A 25582-nucleotide genomic window follows, 5' to 3' on the forward strand; every position below is an offset into this window, starting at 1 on the left:
CTGCACTCTGGCGTGGACGACAGAGCAAGACTCCATCCCCTACCCCCCGGCCAAAAAAAAAAAAAAAAAGGCTTTGAATGTTGGCTCTCCCATCATTTGCATTTTTGTAGCAGATTGCTTTTTCAGGCCACCAGCAGAATATGAAAATTCCTTGTGCATCCTGTGCTGAAGTATTCCTTTCTTTGGCAATTCTAATGAAAACACATGAGGGAAAAGGTGACTTTCTATTCTTTCCTATCAGATAGTACTTGCTTCTCATATAATGAACACTCTATAGTGCAAGAGACACATAGAGCACGTAGAACTAACTGCTGGTTCTCCTTTCCTGGTAATTTAGTGCAAACTCAGACATTTTAGAATGGCTTTCCTTCCTTACATGGCCCAACCAATCTGTCTTGTTCTATGATTGGGAATATGTAAACAAGTGATACCTGCTACCAACCTTAGAATGCCTAAACTTGAAAGGCAGCTGTCAGATTTCTTTTCTTTCCAAGGTGCCCCTTGCATTTTCTGCCAAAATCCTTTTCACAAGGGGTTCTTGACACTCAGTGAGACGCACAGTCACATCTATAATCACTGTAAAAGTAATTATAATTGTTAGCTTTTAAAATCAAGTGGTAGGGTGGATAATTCAAGTCACTTTCTTATTTTTGATAGAAATGTGAGGTATGAGGCAGTAAGAGTGAGTTAGCCTCTCTCTGGAGTGAAGACTTTTCTTGAAACCTGGAGGGGAGTGGATGTGAATTATCTGTGCCCCTGTGAAGCTGTGGCCTGATGGGAGGGACAGGAGGAGCTGGGAGTGTGTTATCAAATGTCCTGAGCTTCCTGAGGCTCTACTGTTGGGGGTTTCATGCTGTGAAGACTGGTGAATCTTAACATGACACAAAGGAAGAAAAGCAAGGAGACCTTGGAGCCATTCACAGGCATCTCAGGTGTGAGGAAATTCATGAGAGGCTTTCAGGATTCTCCTATTTACTGCTTGAAGAGCTCATTTTGCAATGACTCAATGGTGAAAGGATTTCTTGTTTGATATTCTTTTTTTTTAAATGAAGTCCTCACTGCATTTCATTCATTTTTTCAACATTCATTGTTGGTTTTGCCCAAAGTGAAAAACGAAAGGGTTGGTTTTCAATCTGTGCATGGTGCAGGTTTAGGCTTCTGTGATGGTGGCTGGGGGGCTGCTGAGTGGGGAAGGTCAAGGGGACTGGCTCTAAACACCCACTATTGGGTGCTGGCACTTGTCTACCTGAATCTCTTTTATACAGTGGTGGTTTGACTACGATTTTTGTTTTTTCTGAAAGTTTATTGCTTGAAAAATGTCTGAGAGCCATTGCCTTAGGGAATTGGTGTTATTCCTCTAAATCACTCTTTGAAGAAGCATTTTGAATTGTTCACATCTCAAAGAGATGAAATATGTGACTTTTTTCCTATATGTCACTGAGTGACAAGTCCTGCCTGTTTGGAATGCTTGGAATTCTTAAAAAAACAAAATGCATCTCTGCTATGTAAAGGTTTTTCTATTATAAAAATATTTTTACATTATATGTATTTTTTATAACTTTGACTTCATAGCCTATAGGCATGTAACTCCTTAGTTTTAAGGAGTAAAAACTTTCGTACTGTTTATAGTAGAGATAATTATGTTTCACATGGTCTTGATTACCACAATTTTTAGTTCTACCTTCAAAAGAAGACTATTTCTAAGAAATATCTAATTATAGGTATTCAATTATGGATAATGAGGTATTATTAGAGGAATCCAATATGTCTTTCAAGAGTATCCAATTAATTTCTAAGAGGTATCCAATTATGTCTTTGTTTTTCAAGAGTACATTAAAACTTTGGCCTGTTTAATGTTTCCTTCTAAAAAAAAATATAGAGTAAGACTGAGAAATACTTGGATTTCTTGAAGAGTACCTAGATCTCTTGCTAGGTCAGAACATCAGGATTGACTATTCACACCAGATACAAATGGCTAAGTGTATTTGACATTTGGGGTGTGGAGTGGTTCTGGCCTGTGTTATTACCCCTTTTCCCCTACTCAGGAAGCATTTACTACCACGTTTATTCTTGTTGTTTTACTTGGGATTTCTTTTGAAAGAAAGATAATTCAGAATAGGTTACATAAGCAGTGAAGCAGTGTTGAGAATGTAGAGATGAGAAGACAGCAGTTGGGGAAGTTGGTGGGACTGTGTGCCATGAGCCGCGGAGTATTGGAGACACAAGCTAATGATAGTTGTTTAAGCATGAACTGGGAGGAAGGAAAAGGTAAAGTCATTCATTTTTACCCCTACGTTTATCATAAAGAGAGGTTTTTTAAAAAAACTCGAAATCCTGAATTCGACGTGCAGGTCTATTTGAATTTAATTTGCTCTTGGATGACAGCTCCTCAGTAGTTAATGGAATATCGCTGTGTCTTGAACTTTATCAGGCCTTTGCTGAGAAAAAACAATGCCTTCCACATGGAAACTAGCCATTAGTTAGCTTCCTATTTAATTATTTTGAATCAGGTTTTCTGGTACTGAGTGCTGGGAGTAGGTGAAAAACCTTAAATGCTTCAGGTTGCTAGAGTTAGTAATTGTTGACTTTCTGGTATGACATTAAGAAAGTGAATGTGGACAGATTGACAAGCAAATATCTCATTTATTTTTTTTTCTTTCCATCTAATCAAATTTGATTTTCCTCTACTTGTTTTAGTACTTTTGTACTTACCTATTGAGACTTAAGCTGTTGTGGGACTAGGTAGCAAATGATTACATGTAATTTCTTTTGTCTGAAAATTAAGAGGAAAAGAGCTTGGTTCTTGTAGGGGGAGGTATATTTGCAATTATTTCTATGGTAGAATTTATTAGAATTGGCCACTCTTTAAAAATAGTAAGAACTATAGGATTTTGCTTTTGTTTAATCAGAACATGAAATTTCCTGATGTGATATGAAATATGAATATGTAGAGAAATTATTTTCACAATTATTTAGTCTCTGTTAAAGATTCAGAATAAAAACAATCTAGTAGAGGAACTTTGCCAGCAGTTTTTATTTTTCATCTAAAGATATATTTTCCCATAGTCATGCCATGTGTAGAGACAAATTTTGTTCCTGTACAGCTTTGACCTTAAGGATAACTGTAGTCATGGACTTCCAACTCTTTTCCTCTTTCTATACCCCTTCCTCCTTTCTTTCCCTGCTTCGTCTGTTCATGTGATATCCACGTAAGGCAGCTCTGGTGTAATGGATCTGGCACTGGGCTTGGTGGCCTCAGAAGGTTGAGGATTGTATTTTGCTCTGCCATGTACAAGCTCTGAGAACTCTGGCAGATCACCTAACTTCTCAGTACCACAATTAATCTATAAAATGAGGAAAACAATTATTTCATCACCTCAAGCAGAAACTCTGTACCCATTGAACATGCCAGGTGAGGAAGCGTACCCTGACTCGGGAGGTGGAGTCGGGAGGGTCATGTCAGCCCAGGAGTTCGAGGCTGCAGTGAGCTATGATTGTTCCACTGCACTCAAGCCTGGGCAACAGAGAGAGACCCTGTCTCTAGGAGGAAAACCCCACAAACAGTAACTCTTAATTTCCCCCTCCTACTGGTCCCTGGTAATCTCGATTCTACTTTTTGTCTCTCAGAATTTGACTACTCTAGGTACCTCATTTAAGTGGAATCATATAATATTTGATTTTCTGTCTGGTTTATTTCAGTTAGGCAATGTCTTCAAGGTTCATCCATGTTGTAGCATGTGTCAGAATTTTATTTCCTTTTATTCCATTGTATGTATGTATATATACCACATTTTGTTTGTTCTTCTGTCTTTTTAATTTTTTATTTTTTGAGATGAAGTTTCATTCTGTCACCCAGGCTGGAGGGCGGTGGCACAATCTTGACTCACTGCAACCTCTGCCTCCTGGGTTCAAGTGATTCTCCCACCTCAGCTTCCTGAGTAGCTGGGATTACAGATGTGCCACTGTGTCTGGCTAATTTTGTATTTTTGTATTTTTTTAAATTTTGTATTTTTAGTAGAGACAAGGTTTCACCATGTTGGCCAGGCTGGTCTTGAACTCTTGACCTCAAGTGATCCACCTGCCTCAGCCTCCCACAGTGTTGGGATTACAGGCGTGAGCCACTGCGCCCAGCCTCATTCTTCTGTTGATAGACACTTGGGTCACCTCCACTGTTTGGCTATTATGAATAATGTTGCTATGAACATGTGTGTACGAATATCTCTTTGAGACCTTGCTTTCAGTTCTTTTGGATATATACCCAGAAGTGGAATTGCTGGATCATATGTTACCTCTTTGTTTAACTTTTTGAATGACATTCTATTTTTAAGTACTTTTTGAGTCTGTTGAATTGATTGTAGTGCTGCAACTCCTAAATACGTTTGCTCATGGTGATATTTCCCGCCGCCCACCTTTATTAAGGTATAATTGACAAGTTACATTTGCAGTATACAGTGTGATGTTTTGCTATATGTATACATTGTGAAATGCTTAAATCAAGCTAATGAACATCATCATTTCACATTGTTTTGTGTGTGTATGTGTGGTGAGATCATTTAAAATCTCTCGGCCATTACAGTGTATTATTACTAACTCTGGTCACCATGTTGTATGAGAGCTTCCCAGAACTTATTCATCTCATCTAAATGAAACTTTGTAAGCTTGACCAACATCTCCCCATTCTCACCCCACCTTAGTGATCTTTTAATTTCCATAGCTCATATGATATGAATCAGGACAGTGAGGTCAGCTTAAATTTCAGGACTTCAGGGACACTTTGCTGAGGTAGGTGAACCACTCTCTAGCCCGTGGTTCCCAGAAGTGCATTAGCTGTAAGTTTCGGGATCACTGAGGGTGAGAATTTGATCAACTGACCTCCAGATGTGTTGGCTAAACAATAGCTTTATCAATCCATATAGTATTTTCTGCTTTGGACCTTTCTATAGGGATTGAGGAGACTGAAGAACGCTGAAGACAGGCTGATGGGCTCTGCTGGTAGGCTCCACTATCTCGCCATGACTGCTGAAAATCCCGCTCCTGGAGATCTGGCTCCGGCCCCCCTCATCACTTGCAAACTCTGCCTGTGTGAGCAGTCTGTGGACAAGATGACCACACTCCAGGAATGCCGGTGCATCTTTTGCACAGCTGTAAGTTTTCCTTGATGCTTTCACTATGAGAAAATACAGAGAGAAAAATTATAAAAGTAGGATCTATTTCTGCAGTTTACTGAGAAGCCAGAGTTTGCTACAATATGATCCTGCTTTGGAAAGCATTTAATCTTTGAATCTATTTCCAAATAGTATCTTAAATGGTAAATCCTGAGTTTACTTGTTTTAGCTAAGTATAATGTATGTTTGAAATTTAATTATTGGTTGAATAAATAGTCTTTCTGTTAAGGTTCAAACTATAGAATAGAATAGAAAAATTTTAACATGGTGGCTGGGCGTGGTGCCTCACACCCGTAATGCCAGCACTTTGGGAGGCCGAGGCGGGCGGATCACAAGGTCAGAAGATCGAGACCATCCTGGCTAACATGGTGAAACCCCGTCTCTACTAAAAACACAAAAAAATTAGCCGGGCGTGGTGGCGGGCCCCTGTAGTCCCAGCTACTCGGGAGGCTGAGGCAGGAGAATGGTGTGAACCCGGGAGGCGGAGCTTGCAGTGAGCCAAGATCACACCACTGCACTCCAGCCTGGGCGACAGAGCGAGACTCCGTCTCAAAAAAAAAATAAAAAATTAACATGCTGTAGTTAACTACCACCTATAAGAAACTCACCAGGTATTTTAAATGATAAGAGAAGTCAGGTAGTAATTTATGTACTGAATTTTCATTCATATACTTGTTCATCTTCTACAACACACAAAGTATAAATTGTACTTTGTCATAGCTTCTTTTATTCTATTTTCACAATATGCTGAATGCTTCTTATTCCACTTAATGAGAGCCCTATAGACCTGCAGAAGTGGGCTTTATCTCTTTTAGTGTGACACCTGGTATCGACACCTGTGACCTTTACTGCCGCTTTTCCTCGAAGGTTGGTTGGTTAAGGTATGAAGATAGGAAACAGACTGAGTTCCTGTAGGATTCAGTGATGACAGAGACTAGCATTGTTCATTTAATCGACAAATACCTATTGAGCAGGAACTATGTCCCAGGACTGGTTCTAGGCACCGAGATTTATCAGTTAAGGAAACAAAACCCAGCGAAGTTTCTTGCTTTTAGGAGCTTACATTCTATCCAAGAACATTATGTAGGAGTTCAGGGCTGAGAGGATGTTGCTGTTTTAGGTGGGGGGTCAGAAGTAGGCTTTGCTGAGGAGTAATGTTTGTGCGGCTTCTCCTTCCTCTTGTTGTTAGTGTGTGTTGCTTTATAGGAAGTGAGGAAATGGCCTTGTTGTCTGAGAGCAACTTCAGTTTCCTTTGGTCTTGCTTTGTTTCTGAAGGCTGTCCTTCAAAACAATTATTTCTCTGACTTTCTAACCCTTGCTAATCCTTGAAACAAATGAGTCAGAAACAACATTTGGTGAAAACCAGGATGCATATATTTTGCTGAGGGTTACTGCTGTTTTAAAAGAATTCAGTTTTTGCTATGACATTTAATAGTGCAGAATTTAAGTGTGTGCGTCAACATTGGGGAAATAATACACGGTGAAGGCTGTATTTCATCTTCACAGGGAGCTAACCCTGTCCTGTTATTGTTTCAATAGATTTTAGTTCCTGATTCAAAACAGCATTGCTGCTTCTCATTTCTCTTTCAGCAATTTGAGGGTAGGAGTTAGTACAGTTAGCTTATTCAGTCATCTAGATTCACACTTCCTCATTGTTAGGGAGCGCTCAAAAGCAGAAAGTCAAATGGCTTAATATTTTTGGTATCCCTCAATTTTGGATCTTTTTGCACCTAGAAACATTAACTTTCCCTGGCATCCTGTTACCCTATTACCTGTGAGCTGCCAAAATAGTAAGCAATGTATGATTACCTTAGCGTCTGTAAAATTGTAATTTGAATCAGACTCGCCTGAAATACTACTCTAACTTTCTTTTGGTTAGAGATTTATTTCTGCTTTTTTAAAAAATGACTTAAAATGTACCTTATACTTCCCAGACTTTATTTTGCATCTGTATTACAGTGTCAAATGTTTTGTGTTTTTGAGACTAAAAAGAAATTTGTAATTTTTTAATATGCCACATACTACTGACTTCTACTTTTAAATAGGATTGGATTACATCTCCCAATTGCTTGTGCCTACCATATATTTAAAATGGCTTTACTGAGAACCACCCCCTTGCCCCAGGGAGTATCCACATGTAATGATCTTCCTGCTAGATTTGATGTTACGCTGGTATATACTGGTATATGTAATGTGTGTATTTTTTCTTTTCATGTTAGATGGATAATGTGCTTACTGTGTAACAAGGTTTTGCATATCTTACGTGACTGAGAAACCAATCATCACGCTTATGAACTACAAAAGGATCTATACTGGTATATTTTCTTGGATTTAATAAAGCTTTAACAACATTCTGTCATTGTTCTGGCTTCTGTAAGAGGCATCCCTGGCCATTTTGCTGCGAGCCTAGCTTTTTTTTTTTTTTTTTCTCCCAGGATTGCCACACTCCAATTCCAGCTGTACCCCAACTCAGCTGTGTAATTGGGCACATGATAAATCTCTTTGGGCCTCTGATTTTTCATGTGTAAAATGAAGGTGCTAGGATCCTTCACAGTGCTCCAAAGAGGGGGCAGTATACTCTGGGTATGCAGAGGGACAGATGTGGAATATTTGACTTGACCATTGAATGTTAATCAGTTATTTCCTTATCTTTAGAGAGACCTGGCCTTTAAATGGATGCCCCCACCCCAAGTGTGTTCCATGGACCACCAGCTCTGGGAAACAGAGATATCCTTGAATGAAATGTTCCATAGTCAAATTAGCTTGGGAACTACAATGTTCTTCTGTTCCTTTCTTGGAGGGATGTAAGGCACATTTGCATTTTAGAGGCTCTGTGAAATCTTGTAGTTAGAGGGAAAGCAGGGGGATCTTGCTTAGCTTCTAGGATGAAGCATTTCCATTTGACCCTGCCACCCCTTTGAGTGAAACACCTATTGCCCACAACCGATGCTCTGAAGAACACTGCTTTAAATTATTTCATGTAGGTGATTCTTGATTGAAATAACATCCAGGGAAAGGAATGTGGTAGATGTTGTTTCAAATAAACCATCGATATTATCTAGGTTCTTGTTAAGGATGTTCTAGCTGTGAAGATGGTTTCTGCTAGACTATTTGCTCAGCTTTAATATGGAGAATAAAGTGTAATATAAAGTAAGAGAAGCTGCATATACAGGAAAAATGGGGCATAGTTCTTACTGGCATGACTGACGTCATAGAACATGAGTTGTATTACAGAACCAAAGAGGTTGATGTCTTGGTGTTACAGAAAAAAAGATGTAGCATAATTACTTGTTCTATTTTGAAGGTTAAATATCTCAGGGATGTTTGTCTATTAATGACATGGAAAGAGTATCTGTTTCTCCCTTCTTCTCTTTTGCCTGTATATTTAAATAACCCAAATATGACAATTCTAACTTTCCTTTTCTGGGTTTGCAACACGTTCTTTCAGATAATGCCACACAATGTTAATTCAAGTGAAATAAATTCACAAATCAGTTATCAAAGTAATGGAAATTTATGGGTTTGCTCCCTTATGTACAATATTTGCTTCTGATTTATTTTAGAAGTGATTTCTGTCAGCCGTGAATTAAGGAATAGTGAAAACACAGTTGTTGCTTGTTTTTATAACCTAGATAATTTCACCTGAAAAGAGTCGGTATGTTGGGCATGGCCTATTTACCTTTCAGATTAAATACAGGATGTGCTAAGCAAAAAGAAAATAAAGTCCAGCCATATTCTTGCCTTTTTTCCATTACGTTCTATTGGCTCTAGGTAGTTAGAACTTCTTTTACTATTCATTTCTTGGAGCCAAATGGATTTTCCAATGTTTAAAAAGTGAGAGGAAATATAAAACATTTTAGACCAAGCCCTTCTTTCCCTTGGGGCCTGTCGGGTGACCTTTAAGAAAAGCCCGGAGTTGGTTTGGGAGACTGTCTTGGTCCATTTTGCGTTACTATAACAGAATACAGAGGCTAGGTAATTTATAAAGAAAAGAGGTTGATTTAGCTCACAGTTGTGCAGGTGGGAAGTTAGAGAAGCATGGTGCTGGCATCTACTTGGCTTCTGATGAGGGTCTCATGCTAGGTCAAAACACAGCAGAGAAGGTCAAAGGGAAAGTGGACATGTGCAAAGAGACAAAACCCAAGGGCCATCCTGGCTTTGTAACAACTCACTCTGGCAGGAACTATTAAGAATTCATTCCCTCAAGAACTAATTCATTCCCAGCAGAGCACGAACTCAGTCACTACCCAGAGAGTGGCACCAAGCCATTCCCCAACTAGGACCCACCTCCCAACACTACCACATTGGAGATCAAATTTCAGTGTGAATTTTGGTGGGGACACACAAACCATATCCAAACCATAGCAGAGACATCTACCATTTGGGAGGATTTGCAATGTGTATGTGCACACACAGTTTGGTAACTTTCAAATGAAGCATGAATCCGTGGTGGATCTTTCCTGGGTTCTAACTTTTGTCTACACTAGGAGAAAGGAATGCCACTTTCCTGTTTCCACCTCTGTTTCTCCTTTGCAGTATACCATAGTGTGTTAGAATGCAGATATGGGGATGAGAAGACCCAGGCTGAAGTTCAGGCTTTGTCATTTGATGGTGTATGATTTGAGGCAAGTTGTGTGCCTTATCTAGACCTTGGTTTCTTTGCCTGTAAGATGGAGGGAGGGAGGCGTTGAGAATACCTACCTTTATTTCCTAAGATCCATCAGTGTGCTGAGCTGTTATGTTCTTCAAGAAGATTTCAGAGAAGGGAAAGCCTATAATAATTTAACTGGCTTCCTCACTAGCCTTTAATAAAAAAGTGGTTATATGGGTAATTATAACCTCACTAGTATTCTGAGATACCCAGAGATTAGCAGTTAAGATAGAGAGAAATGTCTCTTTTGGATTTGTTCAAAGTGTGGCTTTGAAATATTTAAACTAAATATCTAGAATTAGGACTTACAGGGGAAAAAAGCGTCAATATTGCTTTGACAGTAAATAGATGAGCACATTTCTGGTGGGTATAAAAGATTCAGATGAAAGGATGTTTCAAAGTACCATATATTTAAGAACTTGCTTACTTCCAATAACATAATAATATAATTACTTGTTGGCTTGATATGTTAGTCTAGTATCATTTTAAGTACCTGGTATTGAGAACTCTCTGGAACCACCAGAAATAATGAGGGATCTTACTCAAGGCCAATGTCACAGAACGATTTTCTGTCCCCTCTTCTGGTCATGAGACCTGCCAACCTTTCCCAAAGCTTTTAAATTCTCCAGCTCCAGATTCCCATGTCTTCTACTACTACTAAATGGGCCTAAGTAAATTCTGCCAGTTCAAAGCACTGTATTATTCTGTTAGTTTCTGGTACCCAAATATGCTTGCTTGCTAGGTTACTTTTTTTCTTTCTTTTTTAAATTATTATTATTTTTGAGATGGAGTCTCGCTCTGTTGCCCAGGCTGGAGTGCAGTGGTGCGATCTTGGCTCACTGTGACCTCCGCCTCCCGGGTTCAAGTGGTTCTCCTGCCTCAGCCTCTAGAGTAGCTGGGATTACAGGCATGTGCCACCACGCCTGGCTAATGTTTTTTTTGTATTTTTAGTAGAGCCAGGGTTTCACCATGTAGGTCAGGCTGGTCTTGAACTCCTGACCTCTTGATCCGCCTGCCTCGGCCTCCCAAAGTGCTGGGATTATAGGCATGAGCCACCATGCCCAGCACAAGGTTAGTTTTATGCTTTCCCTTAGCTTTGCTTGTGGCGGTTAGCAGTGAATTTATCTTTGTTTGTGAAATAACTTCAATATACTCACTGCTTATATCTATTAAGAGATTTAATGACAATACTATGGTGACTTTTGTATTTATCGGTCAAGTCATAGGTATACAATGCCAATTTTATTGGCACTATATTTTTCCACTGACAACGGAGCCACTGCAGGGTCAGATGGCATCTGTGGAAAAAGAGCAAACAGTAACAGCATGAGAAATGGATTAGAGATGACTCAAGGAGGAGCTGGCTTCCTGGACCTATGATCTCATCCATGCCTAATGCTTACCACTTACTTATTCAAGGAAAGTAGTAAAATGTGGCAAGAGAGGAAAGAACAGCAGAAGAAAACCATACTATTAAGGCCCTAATGTCTTTGTCATAGCATCATAGTCCTAGAATTGGAAGTGACCTTAGATCTTCTAGTTCCCCCACCCTCCTAATGAAAGAAGTCCTTTACTGGGATGCCAGTATGGTTTGGCATTTAAGAGAATGGGTCTCGAGTTTGGTAGCTTAGGCTTTATTTATTCAACAAATATTTGCTGTGTCTTACATAGTTCTGATGGTTTGAATATAGTGGTGAACAATCAGATTAAGCCCTGGTTTTCAAATAACTCAACTTTTAGTATGTGACATAGATGCTAACAAGTAAATACAGAAATCAGGTAATGGTATGTGCTATGGAAAAATAGGGTGAGGGGGATCGGGAGTGCTGTGGGGAAGGGGGCTTCTACTTTGTTAGATGATCAGGGAAGTCTCAGTGATAAGGTATTATTTGAGCAGAGACCTGAAGGAAATGGGGAACAAGCCATAAAAATATCTGGGAGAAGAGGGTTGTCGCCAGAGGGAAGCAGTATGGAGGTCTTAAGTTGGGAGTGTGCTTGGTGTATCAAAGAGGCTGGTGTGGCTGGAGAAGTGTGTGTGTGTGTGTGTGTGTGTGTGTAGGGGGAGTAGTAGGAGATGAAGGCTAAGTCCTGTAATCAATCTGCTCTTTGAAAGCTGGAGACCCAGGAGAACCAGTGGTGTATTTCCAGTCCAAGTTTGAAGGCTTGAGAACTAGGAGAGCCAATGGTATAAGTCCCAGTCCGAGGGCAGGAGAAAACTGATGTCCCAGCTTAGGCATTCAGGCAGGGAGATGAATTCTTTCCTCTTTTTGTTATTTTTAGGCTCTTAATGGATTGGATGATGCCTGCTCACAATGGGGAGGGTAAACTGCTTTACTCAGTTTACCGATGCAAGTGCTGATTGTATTAGTCTGTTTTCACACTACTATAAAGAATATCTGAGATCTATAAAGGAAGGAGGTTTAATTGACTCACAGTTCATGGGGAGGCCTCAGGAAACTTACAATCATGGTGGAAGGGGAAGCAGCCACATCTTACACAGTAGCAGGCGAGAAAGAGAGCACCACACTTATCAAACAACCAGATCTCGTGAGAATTCACTATCATGGGAACAGCATGGGGAATACTGCCCCTATAATCCAGTCACCTCCCACCAGGTCCCTCCCTCAACACCTGGGGATTATAATTCAAGATGAGATTTGGGTGGGGACACAGAGCCAAGCTGTCTCACTGATCTTATCCAGAAACACTCACACACACATGCCCAGAACTGAGGCATATAGGAGGCATCCTGTGGCCAGTTTAACACACAAAATTAACCTTTATGCATAGAGAATACACTACAGGAGCCAGGGTGAAAGCAAGAAGACTACTTAGAAGGCAAACATAATAATCCAGGCCAGAGATGATAGTGGCCTGGAAGCTGGTAATGTCTTTGGGCAGTCTATTGGGTCATTTTCTTTAATATAATATAGGGAAAAGAAATCATCTCATAAGATTATATAGAAGATGACAGTAGATAATCTAGATAAATTACTTAGTACAGTGCCAGAATACAACTAGCATGTATAGCTCTACTCTTTTTAGTGTGGTCATCTAGCTTTTGACTGATAATTTCCAGGATTGGGCCATACCATAGTACTGACTATTCAATTATTGGAAATTTCTAAATTGAAACCATCTTTTGCTCTACATTCATTTGAAACTGGTTTCTATGTAAATTCTAACTGTTAGTGTTACTTCCGCTCTCTAAAATAAAATTGGTTAGAATAATTTTACTATTCCTGGTTGAAATCTAATTTTACTCACTAGCTTCATATTATTTGAATGAAGGTTATCTTTTTTTTAGAGGGTGAACGTCAGCTGACTCATGAAAAATTCTCCTATAGTGCTCAGTCCAATGTAGGAAATAGTGAGCTATCTCTAGTAGTGAGATAATTAGGCCTGCCTCTAGTTCCAATTCTGTCAATAACTGTGTGACTCGAATCAAATTGTTTCTCTAGAATTTCCTCATTTGTAAAAATGGTGGCTTGGTTTGGAATTTTTCTTTTTAGTTCTTTCTTTTTTCTTTTTTTTTTTTTTTTGAGACAAGAGTCTCACTCTGTTGCCAGGCTGGAGTGCAGTGGCTGGATCTCAGCTCACTGCAAGCTCCGCCTCCCGGGTTCACGCCATTCTCCTGCCTCAGCCTCCTGAGTAGCTGGGACTACAGGCGCCCGCCACCTCACCCGGCTAGTTTTTTGTATTTTTTAAGTAGAGACGGGGTTTCACCGTGTTAGCCAGGATGGTCTCGATCTCCTGACCTCGTGATCCGCCCGTCTCAGCCTCCCAAAGTGCTGGGATTGAGCCACTGCGCCTGGCCTCTTTTATTTTTCAGAGTCTCATTTTGTTGCCCAGGCTGGAGTGCAGTGGTGCAATCTCAGCTCACTGTGACCTTTGCCTCTTGGGTTCAAGTGATTCTCCTGCCTCAGCCTCCTGAGTAGCTGGGATTATAGGTGCCTGCCACCATGCCTGGCTGATTTTTGTACTTTTAGTAGAGATGGGGTTTCACCATGTTGGCCAGCCTGGTCTCAAACGCATGACCTCAAGTGATCCTCCTGCCTTGGCCTCCCAAAGTGCTGGGATTACAGGTGTGAGCCACTGCACCCAGCCTGGGATTTTTCTAAAACCATGATTTCTTTTTCTTCATCATTTTCTCTTCTTTAAGCTGAGAATCCTCAATTACTTTAACCAGCCAAATTATTTTCCTATGGGAGGTTTCAGTTTGCTAAGGAAGATACATCATTCATCTTACTAGTTACTATTTTAATATGCATTTATCTTTTACAGTTAGGTCCTATAACCAAATTAGCATGATCTTACTCCATTTTGGATGGAAACATGACTGTCGTGGAAACTGTGGCATTCACTTGGATCCCTATTCAGGGCAATGTTTCTATCCTCCCATTTCCCAGGGACTAGCTTATGGAACAATGACTGATTGCTACAGGGATATAAAGGTCTTTCCCTTTCAGCTTAATGAGGTGCAGCTGCGAAGGGCCCTTCCTACCTTCAGAGTACCCTGTTGGATTGTAGGACCAGATGAGGCCCTGGCTGCAGCTGCATGGCGGGTTAGGATCTCCCTCTGCCCACTTGTATTCTCCTTACTTCATTATAGGCATGACTTTGGTGAGAGTATACCCTGTAAATCTTCTCAATGGAATTCTCCATCCCTGAATCAATTTCTAGGGAACACAGTTGAAGACACAAATCTGTGAATTATTATTTTTCTTCTGGTAATGCCTCTACCTATATAGTCCAGAAAAGTGTTTCCTTTTTTTTCTCTGCAAAATGAGCATTTCATGACTTCTACAGGGTCTGCCTTTCATCCCATTGCCTCTAAATTAACTAACAAAGTATGATATATTCCTTAAGTGTGTTACATTCCTGCTTTATTAGGATATTTACACAATTCTATGTAGAAACTGGAAAGTTTGGCCAGGTGTGGTGGCTCATGCACTTTGGGAAGCCGAGGCGGGCGGATCACTTGAGGCCAGGAATTCGAGACCAGCCTGGCCAACATGATGAGACCCTGTCTCTACTAAAAATACAAAAATTTGCCAGGCACGGTGGCTCCCAGCTGTTTGGGAGGCTGAGGCACGAGAAGTGCTTGAACCCGGGAAGTGGAGATTGCAGTGAGCTGAGATCTTGCCACAGCACTCGCACTCCAGCGTGGGCACCTGAGTGAGACTCTCAAAAAAAAAAAAAAAAAAAAAAGACCCTGGAAAACTCTTCTTTTTCTGGGTAGATCTCTTTGAACATACTTTAATATATTTTACCTTCTTGCCATAGGTCTATTAAGAAATAGTAACTTATGCCCTCCCCCACCCTCTTTGGTTGACAGAATTCCTTTGGGAGAAGCTTCACTTGCATAACTTTTTTTTTTGAGATGGAGTTTTGCTCTTGTCCCCCAGGCTGAAGTGCAATGGCATGATCTTGACTCACTGCAACCTCTGCCTCCTGGGTTCATGCAGTTCTCCTGCCCCAGCCTCCTGAGGAGCTGGGATTACAGGCAGGTGCCACCACGCTGGCTCATTTTTGTATTTTTAGTAGAGATGGGGTTTCACCATGTTGGCCAAGCTGGTCGTGATCTCCTGACCTCAAGTGACGTGCCCGCCGTGTCCTCCCAAACTGATAGGATTACAGGCGTGAGCCAGTGTGCCCAGGCCTACATAACATTTTTTACTTTGATCATAGGCTTAACAAGTACTTTAGGCTTGGTATCAGGAAAAGGAGTGATGTTATAATGTGGAACAGGATTTTATTTCTTTTTTACAAAGAAAGTTATGAAAAGATAGTTCGGTGATCTGTGCTTGTATGTTATGTAGACTTGTTTGCCCCTTAAGCGTGCCTTTGCTGAAGTTTAATTCTTCAAACCACATATCAGAATGTAATGGGCTGGCCAAACATGCAAATGATGACCAGAGAACAGGCAAAAGTTGGTTTCTGATGAGAGAACTTTTCCGCTGTCGCCACTAAGTCACCAAAGTTTATGTATTTATTCTTTTGAAGTTGCACTCTTATTCCAATATTCCACCTTTTTCCAGGCTCTACTGATCCATTTGGTACTAGTGTGTGCCAGGCATGGTGTTAATTGTGGAGCAAGTGGCAATCATCAGACATAACCAGCCCTGCTGTTATGTGGGCAGTAGACCCTCTGATAAGGGAAGTACAGTGTATTGTAATAAGGAGTGTATATAAACAGGAGACTCCCAGAGGTCTTAGGTTTCCTAAGGGCTGAGACTGAAAGATAATAGGGATTGCTTGATGGCATTGTTGATGGGGCTGTGGGTGAGAACAGTGCTCCAGGGAAAAGAGTGACCTGCTGAGGAACCAACCCGGAAGATGTTCCTGGGACACGTTGTTGGAAGTGTGGGTGTGCTCAGGCAGGAGGCCAGAGAGGCAAGAAGAGACCAGATGGAGGGGCTGGTATGCTGTGTTCAAAAAACATTATGGAGCCACCGGAAGGCTTTGTTTGGGAGTGAGATAGGGAGAATAGCGTCGGTACAGGGTAGAGAATGGACTGAAAGTGGACAGGACCAGAGCAGGAGGAGGGAACTGTGGCAGGCTGAAACAGAGCTCAGAGAACAACGTCCTTATCACCTTAGGATACATGTGTACGGCAGACTGCAGTTTTGATGTCTGGAGTATTTAAATTATTTTTATGCCCCAATTTCTCTTTTTTCCTATCCTTTTGGGATACTGTCAGATTTCTTTTCTTTTTTTTGAGACAGAGTCTCATTCTGTTGCCAGGCTGGAGTACAGTGGCGTGATCTCGGTTCACTGCAACCTCTGCCTCCCGGGTTCAAGCAATTCTCCTGCCTCAGCCTCCTGAGTAGCTGGGACTACAGGTGCCCGCCACCACGCCCGGGGAATTTTTGTATTTTTTAGTAGAGATGGGGTTTCACCATGTTAGCCAGGATGGTCTTGATCTCCTGACCTCCTGATCTGCTGCCTCGGCCTCCCAAAGTGCTGGGATTACGGACGTGAGCCACTGTGCCCAGTGAAAGTGCATTTTTAAAAGTCATGGCTAGTACTCACAGAAGAAATAGGACCCCGAAAGTACAAAATATCATGTTTCAGGGCTCTCTCGGTTTTTTAAATTGAAGATAATTTTTAATTATAAATGTAACGCATGCTAATTTAAAAATAAATTATTAAAAAAACCTCAAAAAGTGTGTGCATGATGACTCACCTATACTTTTTTTGTTTGTTTTTTTTTTTTGAGACGGAGTTTTGCTCTGTTGCTCAGGCTGGAGTACACTGGTGTGATCTTGGCTCATTGTAACCACTGCCTCCTGGGCTCAAGTGATTCTTCTGCCTCAGCCTCCCAAGTAGCTGGGATTACAAGCATGCGCCACCACGCCCAACTAAATTTTGTATTTTTAGTAGAGAGGGGGTTGGCCAGGCTGGTCTTGAACTCCTGACCTCTGGTGATCTGCCTGCCTCAGCCTCCCAAAGTGCTGGGATTGCAGACGTGAGCCACCGTGCCTGGTCCACCTGTACTTTCTTCTAGACTCTTTCCCTGTGTACTTATGCACATCACTTAATTAGAGAAATGGGATCTTTACCTACGGATACTTTTCTTTAACTTGAGTTTTACAAACATAGTACATTGTGGACAAGTTTCTGTGCAAAAATATACAGACCAACCTTCCTTTTTAAGTATTGTATAGTGTTCTATGATATGGTTGTATGAAACTTTGTTTAACCGGGCCCCTCCTAAATAATGGATTTTAGGGTTGTTTCCAGTTTTTGCTATTATGAATAAATTTTTTAACTTATATAAATGTGAAAATACCTGTCCTTAGGATAACTTTTTGGAAATAGAATTGCCTAACCAAAATAGATGTACATTTTAAATCAGTATGTGCTACCAAATTACTATTCCAAACTGTTGCACCAGCTTAGCAACTCCACCCACCGAGCAGGAACAGAGGCCTCTCTTTTGACACTGGGTATTTTCAAACTTTTCACCTTCTCTAATCTGGTATGTGAAAAGAACATATCTCATTGTTTAATCCATACTTCCTCTTTTTAGGAGGAAGCAAATTGTTATAAGAGAAGCTCATCTCATGAATCCATCTTTAAAAAACATACAGTATGTTCAGTGCCAGTATAGTTGCAACTGATTTTATACGTTGGTATTAATAGTAATCAAGTTAGAAAAAAATGGGACATATCTAGAAAAGTATATTACACATAGAAGACATGAAGGAATGAAAAAATATTGATGTTCAGACTGTGGGAGATGCCTCATCACAAAAAAAAAAATTCATGTCCAGTGACAAAATGTTACAAAGTAGGAAAAGGAGGTTTAAAACATTTAGGCAAGTTGAAGAAGGGTGGTGAGTTAACTAGAAAATTCAGTTTTTTAAAATCCCGTCTGTATATTTCAGTTCATTAAAGACTGGTTATATCAGGCTTATCTATGTGGATTCCAGATATGCAGTGTACCCCTTGGAATCAGGTGAGACACGGTGCCTCATTTCCAAGGAAATACATGGCTCTGTGTTAACTGAAAGCCCGGGTGGTTTTGAATCGTTTCCCACCCACAGTAAGGAGGTCTTTTTGGTTTGACTCTTCTGGAAAATATGTGTGAGGTATGTACTACATGAATGTAGGGTGTTTTTTCAATCTGCTTAAACCTCAGTTTATTCATCTGTTTAAAAAAAATTAAGGCAGGAAAAGCAAGGGCATTTGAGTACCTTTCATATAATATGTCATATGCAAGGGTACTATTTTTCTCCCCATTTACTCTTCCAGTTTACAGATAAAGAAACCAATTCAGAGTTAAATAACTTGCCCAGGAGCTATAATGTTAATTCCTGCATCATAGCTTCATTTGGAGGAAATAAAAACAACCTCTGTGAAAATATATAATATACGGCCTAGCACATAGTATGTGGTCCCTAAATTTTTTTTTGTTAGCATGAAAGTGGATGAAAGCTCATATAAGGCTTTTGTGATCTTAACCTGAGATGTCTAAAGCTTGACAATGTCCTATATAATGCAAAATTGACAGCTGGCTACTGATTTTATATATATAAAATTTAGTCAGTACAAAACAAATGTAAAGAACTACTGGTTTAAAAAATCCAAGGAGTTTTTTGGAGAACAGAAAGTATGTAATCAGAATATAGTGGTGGCCATAGCCTCAGATTAGAAATTGAGCATGAACGGGAGTGTTCTGTGAACTTTCCACTGTGTGATTTCGGGTAAGTTATTTGAGGAAACCAAGGCCGAGACATTCAGAGGTCTGATTTACACAACTGGAAGTTCCCAGTGCATTTAGCATATTTTCAGATGTTGAAACTGAAGTCAAGGTTCAAGGCCAGGCCTTCTGCCTCAATGAGTGATGTTCTCCCACCCTCCAGGCGCATTGTGTCTGGAAGTTACTGGTGTTTTTAAGAGGACCTCAGTCTGACGGTTGTTTCCAAGTGATTCCTCTGTGTTGAGGGTGTTTAATGCATGGGTTACTGCAGAGCACAGAGAACTTTTCTGCAAATGGAAAAAAAAATTACAGCTTAACATCTGCTTTCTCTAGGTAGTGTGTTAATTAAAGATTGTTTTAATATGGAATGATGTCTAGCTTTTGAAAAACTTTATCTTATGGTTTACGGTATTGATAACCTTCAGAAAAGGAAGACTGGTTCAAATTATAGCATTTAATATGAAAAGCCCACTCAATATGAAGCCCCTTGACTTCTAAAAACTTGCTTTTTAGAAAATGTTTAAAAAAAATTCCAGGTTTTGCAGGATAAATCCTCAGGGGAATATGATGAGATAAGGAATAGTCGCAGTCTTGATGCAATGTAAATTATAATTAGAAAGATTCTAATTTTGCTAGGGACTCATTGCATATAATTATTTCAAAATAATTTTGAATAAAATGAGATTTCGAATAACCAACCTATTCGAAATCTTTTCTACTTTTTCAGAGTTCAGTTTTCTTAAATCTAAGAGATTCTCTTTTGTAATGTAGCTAAAGAGGAAGTTTAAGGGTTAAGTCTATTCTTAACTGATGTCCCTTGTTCCTGTCATTCCATGTATGGAAACAATATCTTCTTGAGGAAACTGTAAAGCGTCACTCTTTCCCAACTTTTGGGTCATTAATATGAGCTATTTTGCATGCTAGCTTTGTAGGTTATATCCTGTAGAAAAAAGTGCTGGTGATGAGTTAGCTTTATTCTGTCACTTATACAATGTTAATATTCTTTTAAAATTTCAAATATTCAGATAGTTATTAATATTGCTACCACTAGTTTTATTTAAAAATGTTATAATTTATATAGCTACATAGTAGGTATATATATATTTATGATTAGCTTTAATTAAGACATTATTTCATTATAATTTATTCAAACTTTGGTTTAAATACTGAGACAGATTTTATTTAAAATATAGGATTTCTGCTTTTAAGCAGTATTGAAATCTGAGGTTTGATGAATGGTATAAATTTTATCTTTTGCTTTTAGTTTTAAAAAATTGTACAACATCCTGTTTCTATTCTTGAAGGTGAAAAAGAACAAAAACTTTTAAAAATATGAAAAAAATATACAACAGTTTGTTATAAAACAAGATAAAAGATTTTTACCACAAATACCTATAGAATTATCCCTTGGTATCTTCAGGATATTGGTTCCAAGCCCCTTCCTACTGCCCACCCCAAAGATACCCAAATTCATGAATGCTCAAGTCTCTCATAAAGAATGGTGTAGTAGTTGCATATAACCTGTGTACATCCTCCCATATACTTTAAATCATCTCTAGGTAACTTACAATATCTAATACAATGTAAATCCATATAAGTGGTTTTTCTACTGTATTTTTTGTGTATTTCTTATTGTGTTTTTAAAAATATATTTTCTATCCGTGGTTGGTTGAATCCATGGATGTGAAATCTGAGGATGGGTGGCTGACCGTATACCAACTGTCTCTTAGGCTCTGCCTAAGTCCTTTTGTGTTGATATAACAAAATATGTGAGACTGGGTAATTTATAAACAACAGAAATCCACTTCTCGTAGTTCTGAAGGCTAGAAAGTCCAAGATCAAGGTGCTGGCAGGATTGGTGTCTGGTGAGGGATGCTCTCTGCTTCCAAGATGGCGCCTTACTGTTACTTTCTCTGGAGGGGAGAAATTCTGTGTCCTCACATAACAGAAGAGATGGAAGGGCAAGAGAGCACTCCCTTTAACCTTGAGCCCTTTTATAAGGGTGCTAATTCCATTCACGAGTGTGGGGTCTTTGTGACTTAATCACCTCCCATGGGGGTTCAGTTTTAACATAAATTTTGAAGGGGACACCATCATTGAAATCATAGCGGATTCTAACCTTAACTTTTTGCTTGCTTTATCACACATCTCTCCGTCTATTTAGCCTGCTGTCCTTTGCATGGTGTAGTTTAATATTCATTCGACATTCTCTAGTGGAATGTGAGTACTCAATGTGTTTGCTTATTTTGGGTTGAATAGTTATATTTTATTCAGGTAACTAGCATAGCCATACCTCATGGTCTGAGGGGTTTCTTGAACCTTTACTAACTTGAGGTTTTTTGTTTTGTTTTTTTTTTTTCTGTGTTGCTGAGACCTTAAGTGCACCTTTTAGAGATTCAGAAATGCTAACAGTTCAAGCAGAGACTCTAACAGTAGGAGGAAGAATGAAGTGGCAAATGAATTCAGTGGAATCTGGCTATGCTGAATCCGTGGTATGCTTATTCTCACTGCCTGTGCTGGGTCTGTGTGCTAAGGCTTTGGTGTCAGCTGAGGGCTTACAGTTCTGAAGGCTAATGTTTCTTTGGAGGAAGTAGAAGGATGTAAACTTGGCAAGTCTTCTTGTTTTCTTTCTCCTGAAATGGTCAGTTGCTTTTCTGAGCATACTGTGTCATAAGATAGCACCTAGGCCAGAGGGATCTCTTTGAGACTAGTATAAAAAGTGCGGCCTCCTTCTGTTAAGAAAGGCAGCACAAATGGGACAAAAGAAAACTCCTCTGAAAGGTTAGCGGACAAGTGATTGAATTACTCAAGTTGGAAGCAGATTTTTCCAACGCTAATGTCGGTTCACTGCTCTGATTGGAATGTTCTTCCATTTTAGCAAATTTATTTGGCTTTTTTCTGAAGCCTGGACCGGGCTGCAGCATTTCCAATGGGTTTCTCTTCAGAGCTATTTCTGTCATGGAGTTTCTTAATTTAGATATTTCATGATCACTTGAGATAAAGATAGACGCGTTTGATCACTCTTGGTTGGTGGGAACTGGAGGTACTTTTGATTGGAGTCCAGATTTAATCTCCCATATTGAATGACTGTTCTCAAACTTACAAGGTGGATCTTAGTAATCTCTTCCAGAAAAAGTAACGGCACTATTTTGGGCTAAAGTATTTAAAGGCTCTCAATCAGAGTTTTAAAATTTTGCATATATAATTTCCCCCTTAAGCTTTCTTTGCTGTTTCTTTTGGAACTAGCTGAATGCGTGTATTCTCCATGGAGAGGTTGGGTAGAAAAGAGTGATGAGGGACATAAAAGTATCTTCCCTGATTAGAATGGAGGGCATCGATGGTACTGAACTAGTGGTGCTTAGACTTGGTTGCAAATGGGAATCACTTCAATAGTTTAAAAATATTGATAACAGTTCAACAAGGTGGCAGAATATAAGATCAATGTACAAAATCAATTGTATTTCCATATACTAGTAAGAAGTAATATAATTGCATTAACAAGAAAATAATTCTGTTTACAATATCAAAAGGAATAAAATATTTAGGGATAAATTTAACAAAGTACAAAATTCTCTGAAAACTGCAAAATACTCTTGAAAGAAATTTTAAAAAACTAAATAAAAGATATCCCATCTTCATGGATTGGAAGATTTATTAAGGTGGCAGTACTCCCCAAATCAATTTATAGATTCAAGACACCTCTCATAAAAATGCCAACTAAATTCTAGGCTTATCCTAAAATTCCTGTGGAAGTTTGAGCAACCTAGAATAGTGAAACAATCTGGAAGAAGAACAGAGTTGGAGAGCTCTCTTCCTGATTTCGAAACTGATGACAGAGTGACAGTAATCAAAACATTGTGATACTGTCATGAGGATGGACAGATAGATAAATGGAATAGATTTGAGAGTCCAGAAATAAATAAATAAATCTTACTTTTTGTCAGTTGATTTTCAACAAGGGTGCCAAGACAATTCAAGGAGGAAAGAAATGTTTTCAACAAATGGTGCTGGAGAACTGGATATCTGTTTGCAAAAAAAAATTAAGAATTAAGATGTCTGTGATCTTCCTCATACCACAGGCAAACATTAAGAAAAGTGGACCATACACCTAAATATAACAGCTAAAACTATAAAACTCTTAGAAGAAGAGAACATCGGAAAAAGAAAAAAATTCATGATCTTGGGTTAAGCAAGACATTCTTAGATGTGACACCAAAAGCTTAAACAACAAAAGAAAAAGATAAATTGGACTTCGTCAAAATTAAAGACCTTTATGCTTCAATGGACATCATCAAGAAAGTTAAAAGATAACTCACAGAATTGGAGGAAATATTTGCAAATCATATCTCATAAGGGATACAGCTAGACTATATAAAGAATTCTTACAACTCGGTAATAAAAGCACAAATAACTCAGTTACAAATGGATGAAAGTATAGATAGTTCTAAGTAGAGGCTTCTTCAGAGATGATGTACAAATTACCAATAAGCACATGAAAAGATGCTCAAAATCACTAGCCAACAGGGCAGTGCAAATCAAAACCACAATGATATTCGACTTCACATTAAGATGGCTATAATAAAAAAGACAGAAAATAACAGGTTTTGGTGAGAATTTAAAGAAGTCCAAACTCTCATACACTGCTGGTGGGAATGAAAAATGATACAATTGCTTTGGAAAATCGTCTAGCAGTTCCTCAAAAGGCAAAGATAGAGTTACCATATACCATACCTACTCCTAGGTATATATCCAAGAGAAATGAAAATGTATGTCCCCATGAAAACTTGCTCATAGCAGCATAATTCATAATGCCACTCAACTGGAAACAACCCAAATGTCCATCAACTGATGAAAGTATAAACAAAATGTGGTATATTCACACAATGGTATACTATTCAGCAATAAAATAAATGAAGTACCAATACATGCTACAACATGTATGAATCTTGAAAACATTATGCTAAGTGAAGACATTGATAAAGGACCACACATTGTATCATTCTATTTATATGAAATGTAGAGAGTAAGAAAATCTATACATACAGAAAGTTGGATGGTGGTTGCCTAGGGCTGTGCATGGAGGATCTGGGGAAGAAATTGGGAGCATGTACTAATGGGCACAGTGTTTCTTTTGGGATTATGAAATGTTCTAAAATCAAATTTGGTGATAGGTGTACACTGTGAATATACTAAAAATACTGAATTGTACACTTTAGATGGGTGCATTGTATGGGTACATGAATTTTATCTCAATTATAGGTATCTGAATTATATCTCAATAAAACATACATGACATATATAAGATATATAATAATTACATATTATATATAATAATACTATATATATATAATATAAACCGACACTTGGATCATTCTCTTAGAGAGTCTGATTTAATTGGTCTGTGGTATGGCCTGGGCATTGGACTTCTGGAAACCTCCCCAGATAATTCTATGAAACAGCTGATGTGGAGAATCTTTGACTTGGGTCTTGGTACTTACAAGTGCGGTTTGTGTGCCAGCGGCACCAACGTGACCTGGGAACTTACAAGGAGGGAAAAACCTCAGACCCCACCCAAGATCCACTAAATCCGAATCTGCATTTTTGATGGGATCCTTGAATAACTTGGATGAATATTCAAGTCTGAGAAACATTGTCAGTAAGGTAGTTGAATAGTAAGGCAGGCGGATGTTATCTTTGAAGTTCCTTATCCTCTGTCCATCCACCCCTCCTCCTCCTGCCTGTGGCTTTTTATTAAGGATACTCTTCCCAGCAGTGTCCCATATCTTCCAGTGTTTCTTGTCTATAAAAACATACCAGGCTTAGATCATTTTCTCTGGGGGCACTGCTCTCTGCTAGGGAACCACTGGCCTTTTGGAATATGTTCTCCTGAGAGCAAATAGGCAGTGGACTAGCACAATTGGTTCTATATAGCGAATGAAGTGACCCAGGAAGAAAGTGTAGAAAGAAGAGAGTTTAGGTCCTTTCCTGAAATTCCAGCATTTAAAAGTTGAGTTGAGGAAAATGCAGAAGATTGAGAAAGCATGACTAGAGAGGAAGAATGAAAACCAGAAGAGTATGGAATCCTGAAGACAAGGGGAAAAAGGATTTCAGGAAGCTGGGAATGGTTAGCTGTGTGTGATACTGCTGTTGAGAGGTTGGGAAGGAAGAAGTGTGTACTGGATTCAATGACCTAGAGCCACTTCAGTTGAGTGGTAGGGAGAGGTTGGGATGGGATTGGTGAAGGCGTGAGGGAAGACAACTCTTTCAAACATTTGATTGTGAAGAGCTGAGGAATGAAGGCAGTATATAGCCAGGAAGAGGAGTAAGGGAGGGCTGTTGTTCTTTGCTGGTTTATTATGACTTTTCTTTGATCAGGATATTTTGAACATGTTCAAGTTTAGACAGGACAAAATTCAAGGCATAGGAAAGAAAACAGATAGTGAATAAGTTAATTTCCTGAAAGGCAGGAGGAAATGGGAACCAGAAAAGCAGAGTTGGGTCCTATGTGTCAAGAAAAGAAGAACAGAGGATGGATGTGTGTGTGGGTGGGTTTATATG

General features: G+C 39.3%; 1 protein-coding gene and 1 pseudogene across 1 annotated transcript in view; one reads left to right on the top strand and one right to left on the bottom strand.

The window, feature by feature from the left end:
- RNF144B (ring finger protein 144B) overlaps window positions 1-25582 on the top strand; it is an 80057-nt gene that overhangs the window by 7381 nt on the left and 47094 nt on the right. Inside the window, exon 2 of the mRNA XM_003897103.5 lies at window positions 4944-5144. Coding sequence (XP_003897152.1) covers window positions 4980-5144 — 165 coding nt within the window. The 5' untranslated portion in view covers window positions 4944-4979. The remainder of the gene's footprint in view (window positions 1-4943; window positions 5145-25582) is intronic.
- On the bottom strand, window positions 7379-7472 carry LOC116275608 (annotated as a pseudogene).

Source organism: Papio anubis, chromosome 6, assembly GCF_008728515.1.
Source record: "Papio anubis isolate 15944 chromosome 6, Panubis1.0, whole genome shotgun sequence".
NCBI lineage: Eukaryota > Metazoa > Chordata > Mammalia > Primates > Cercopithecidae > Papio > Papio anubis.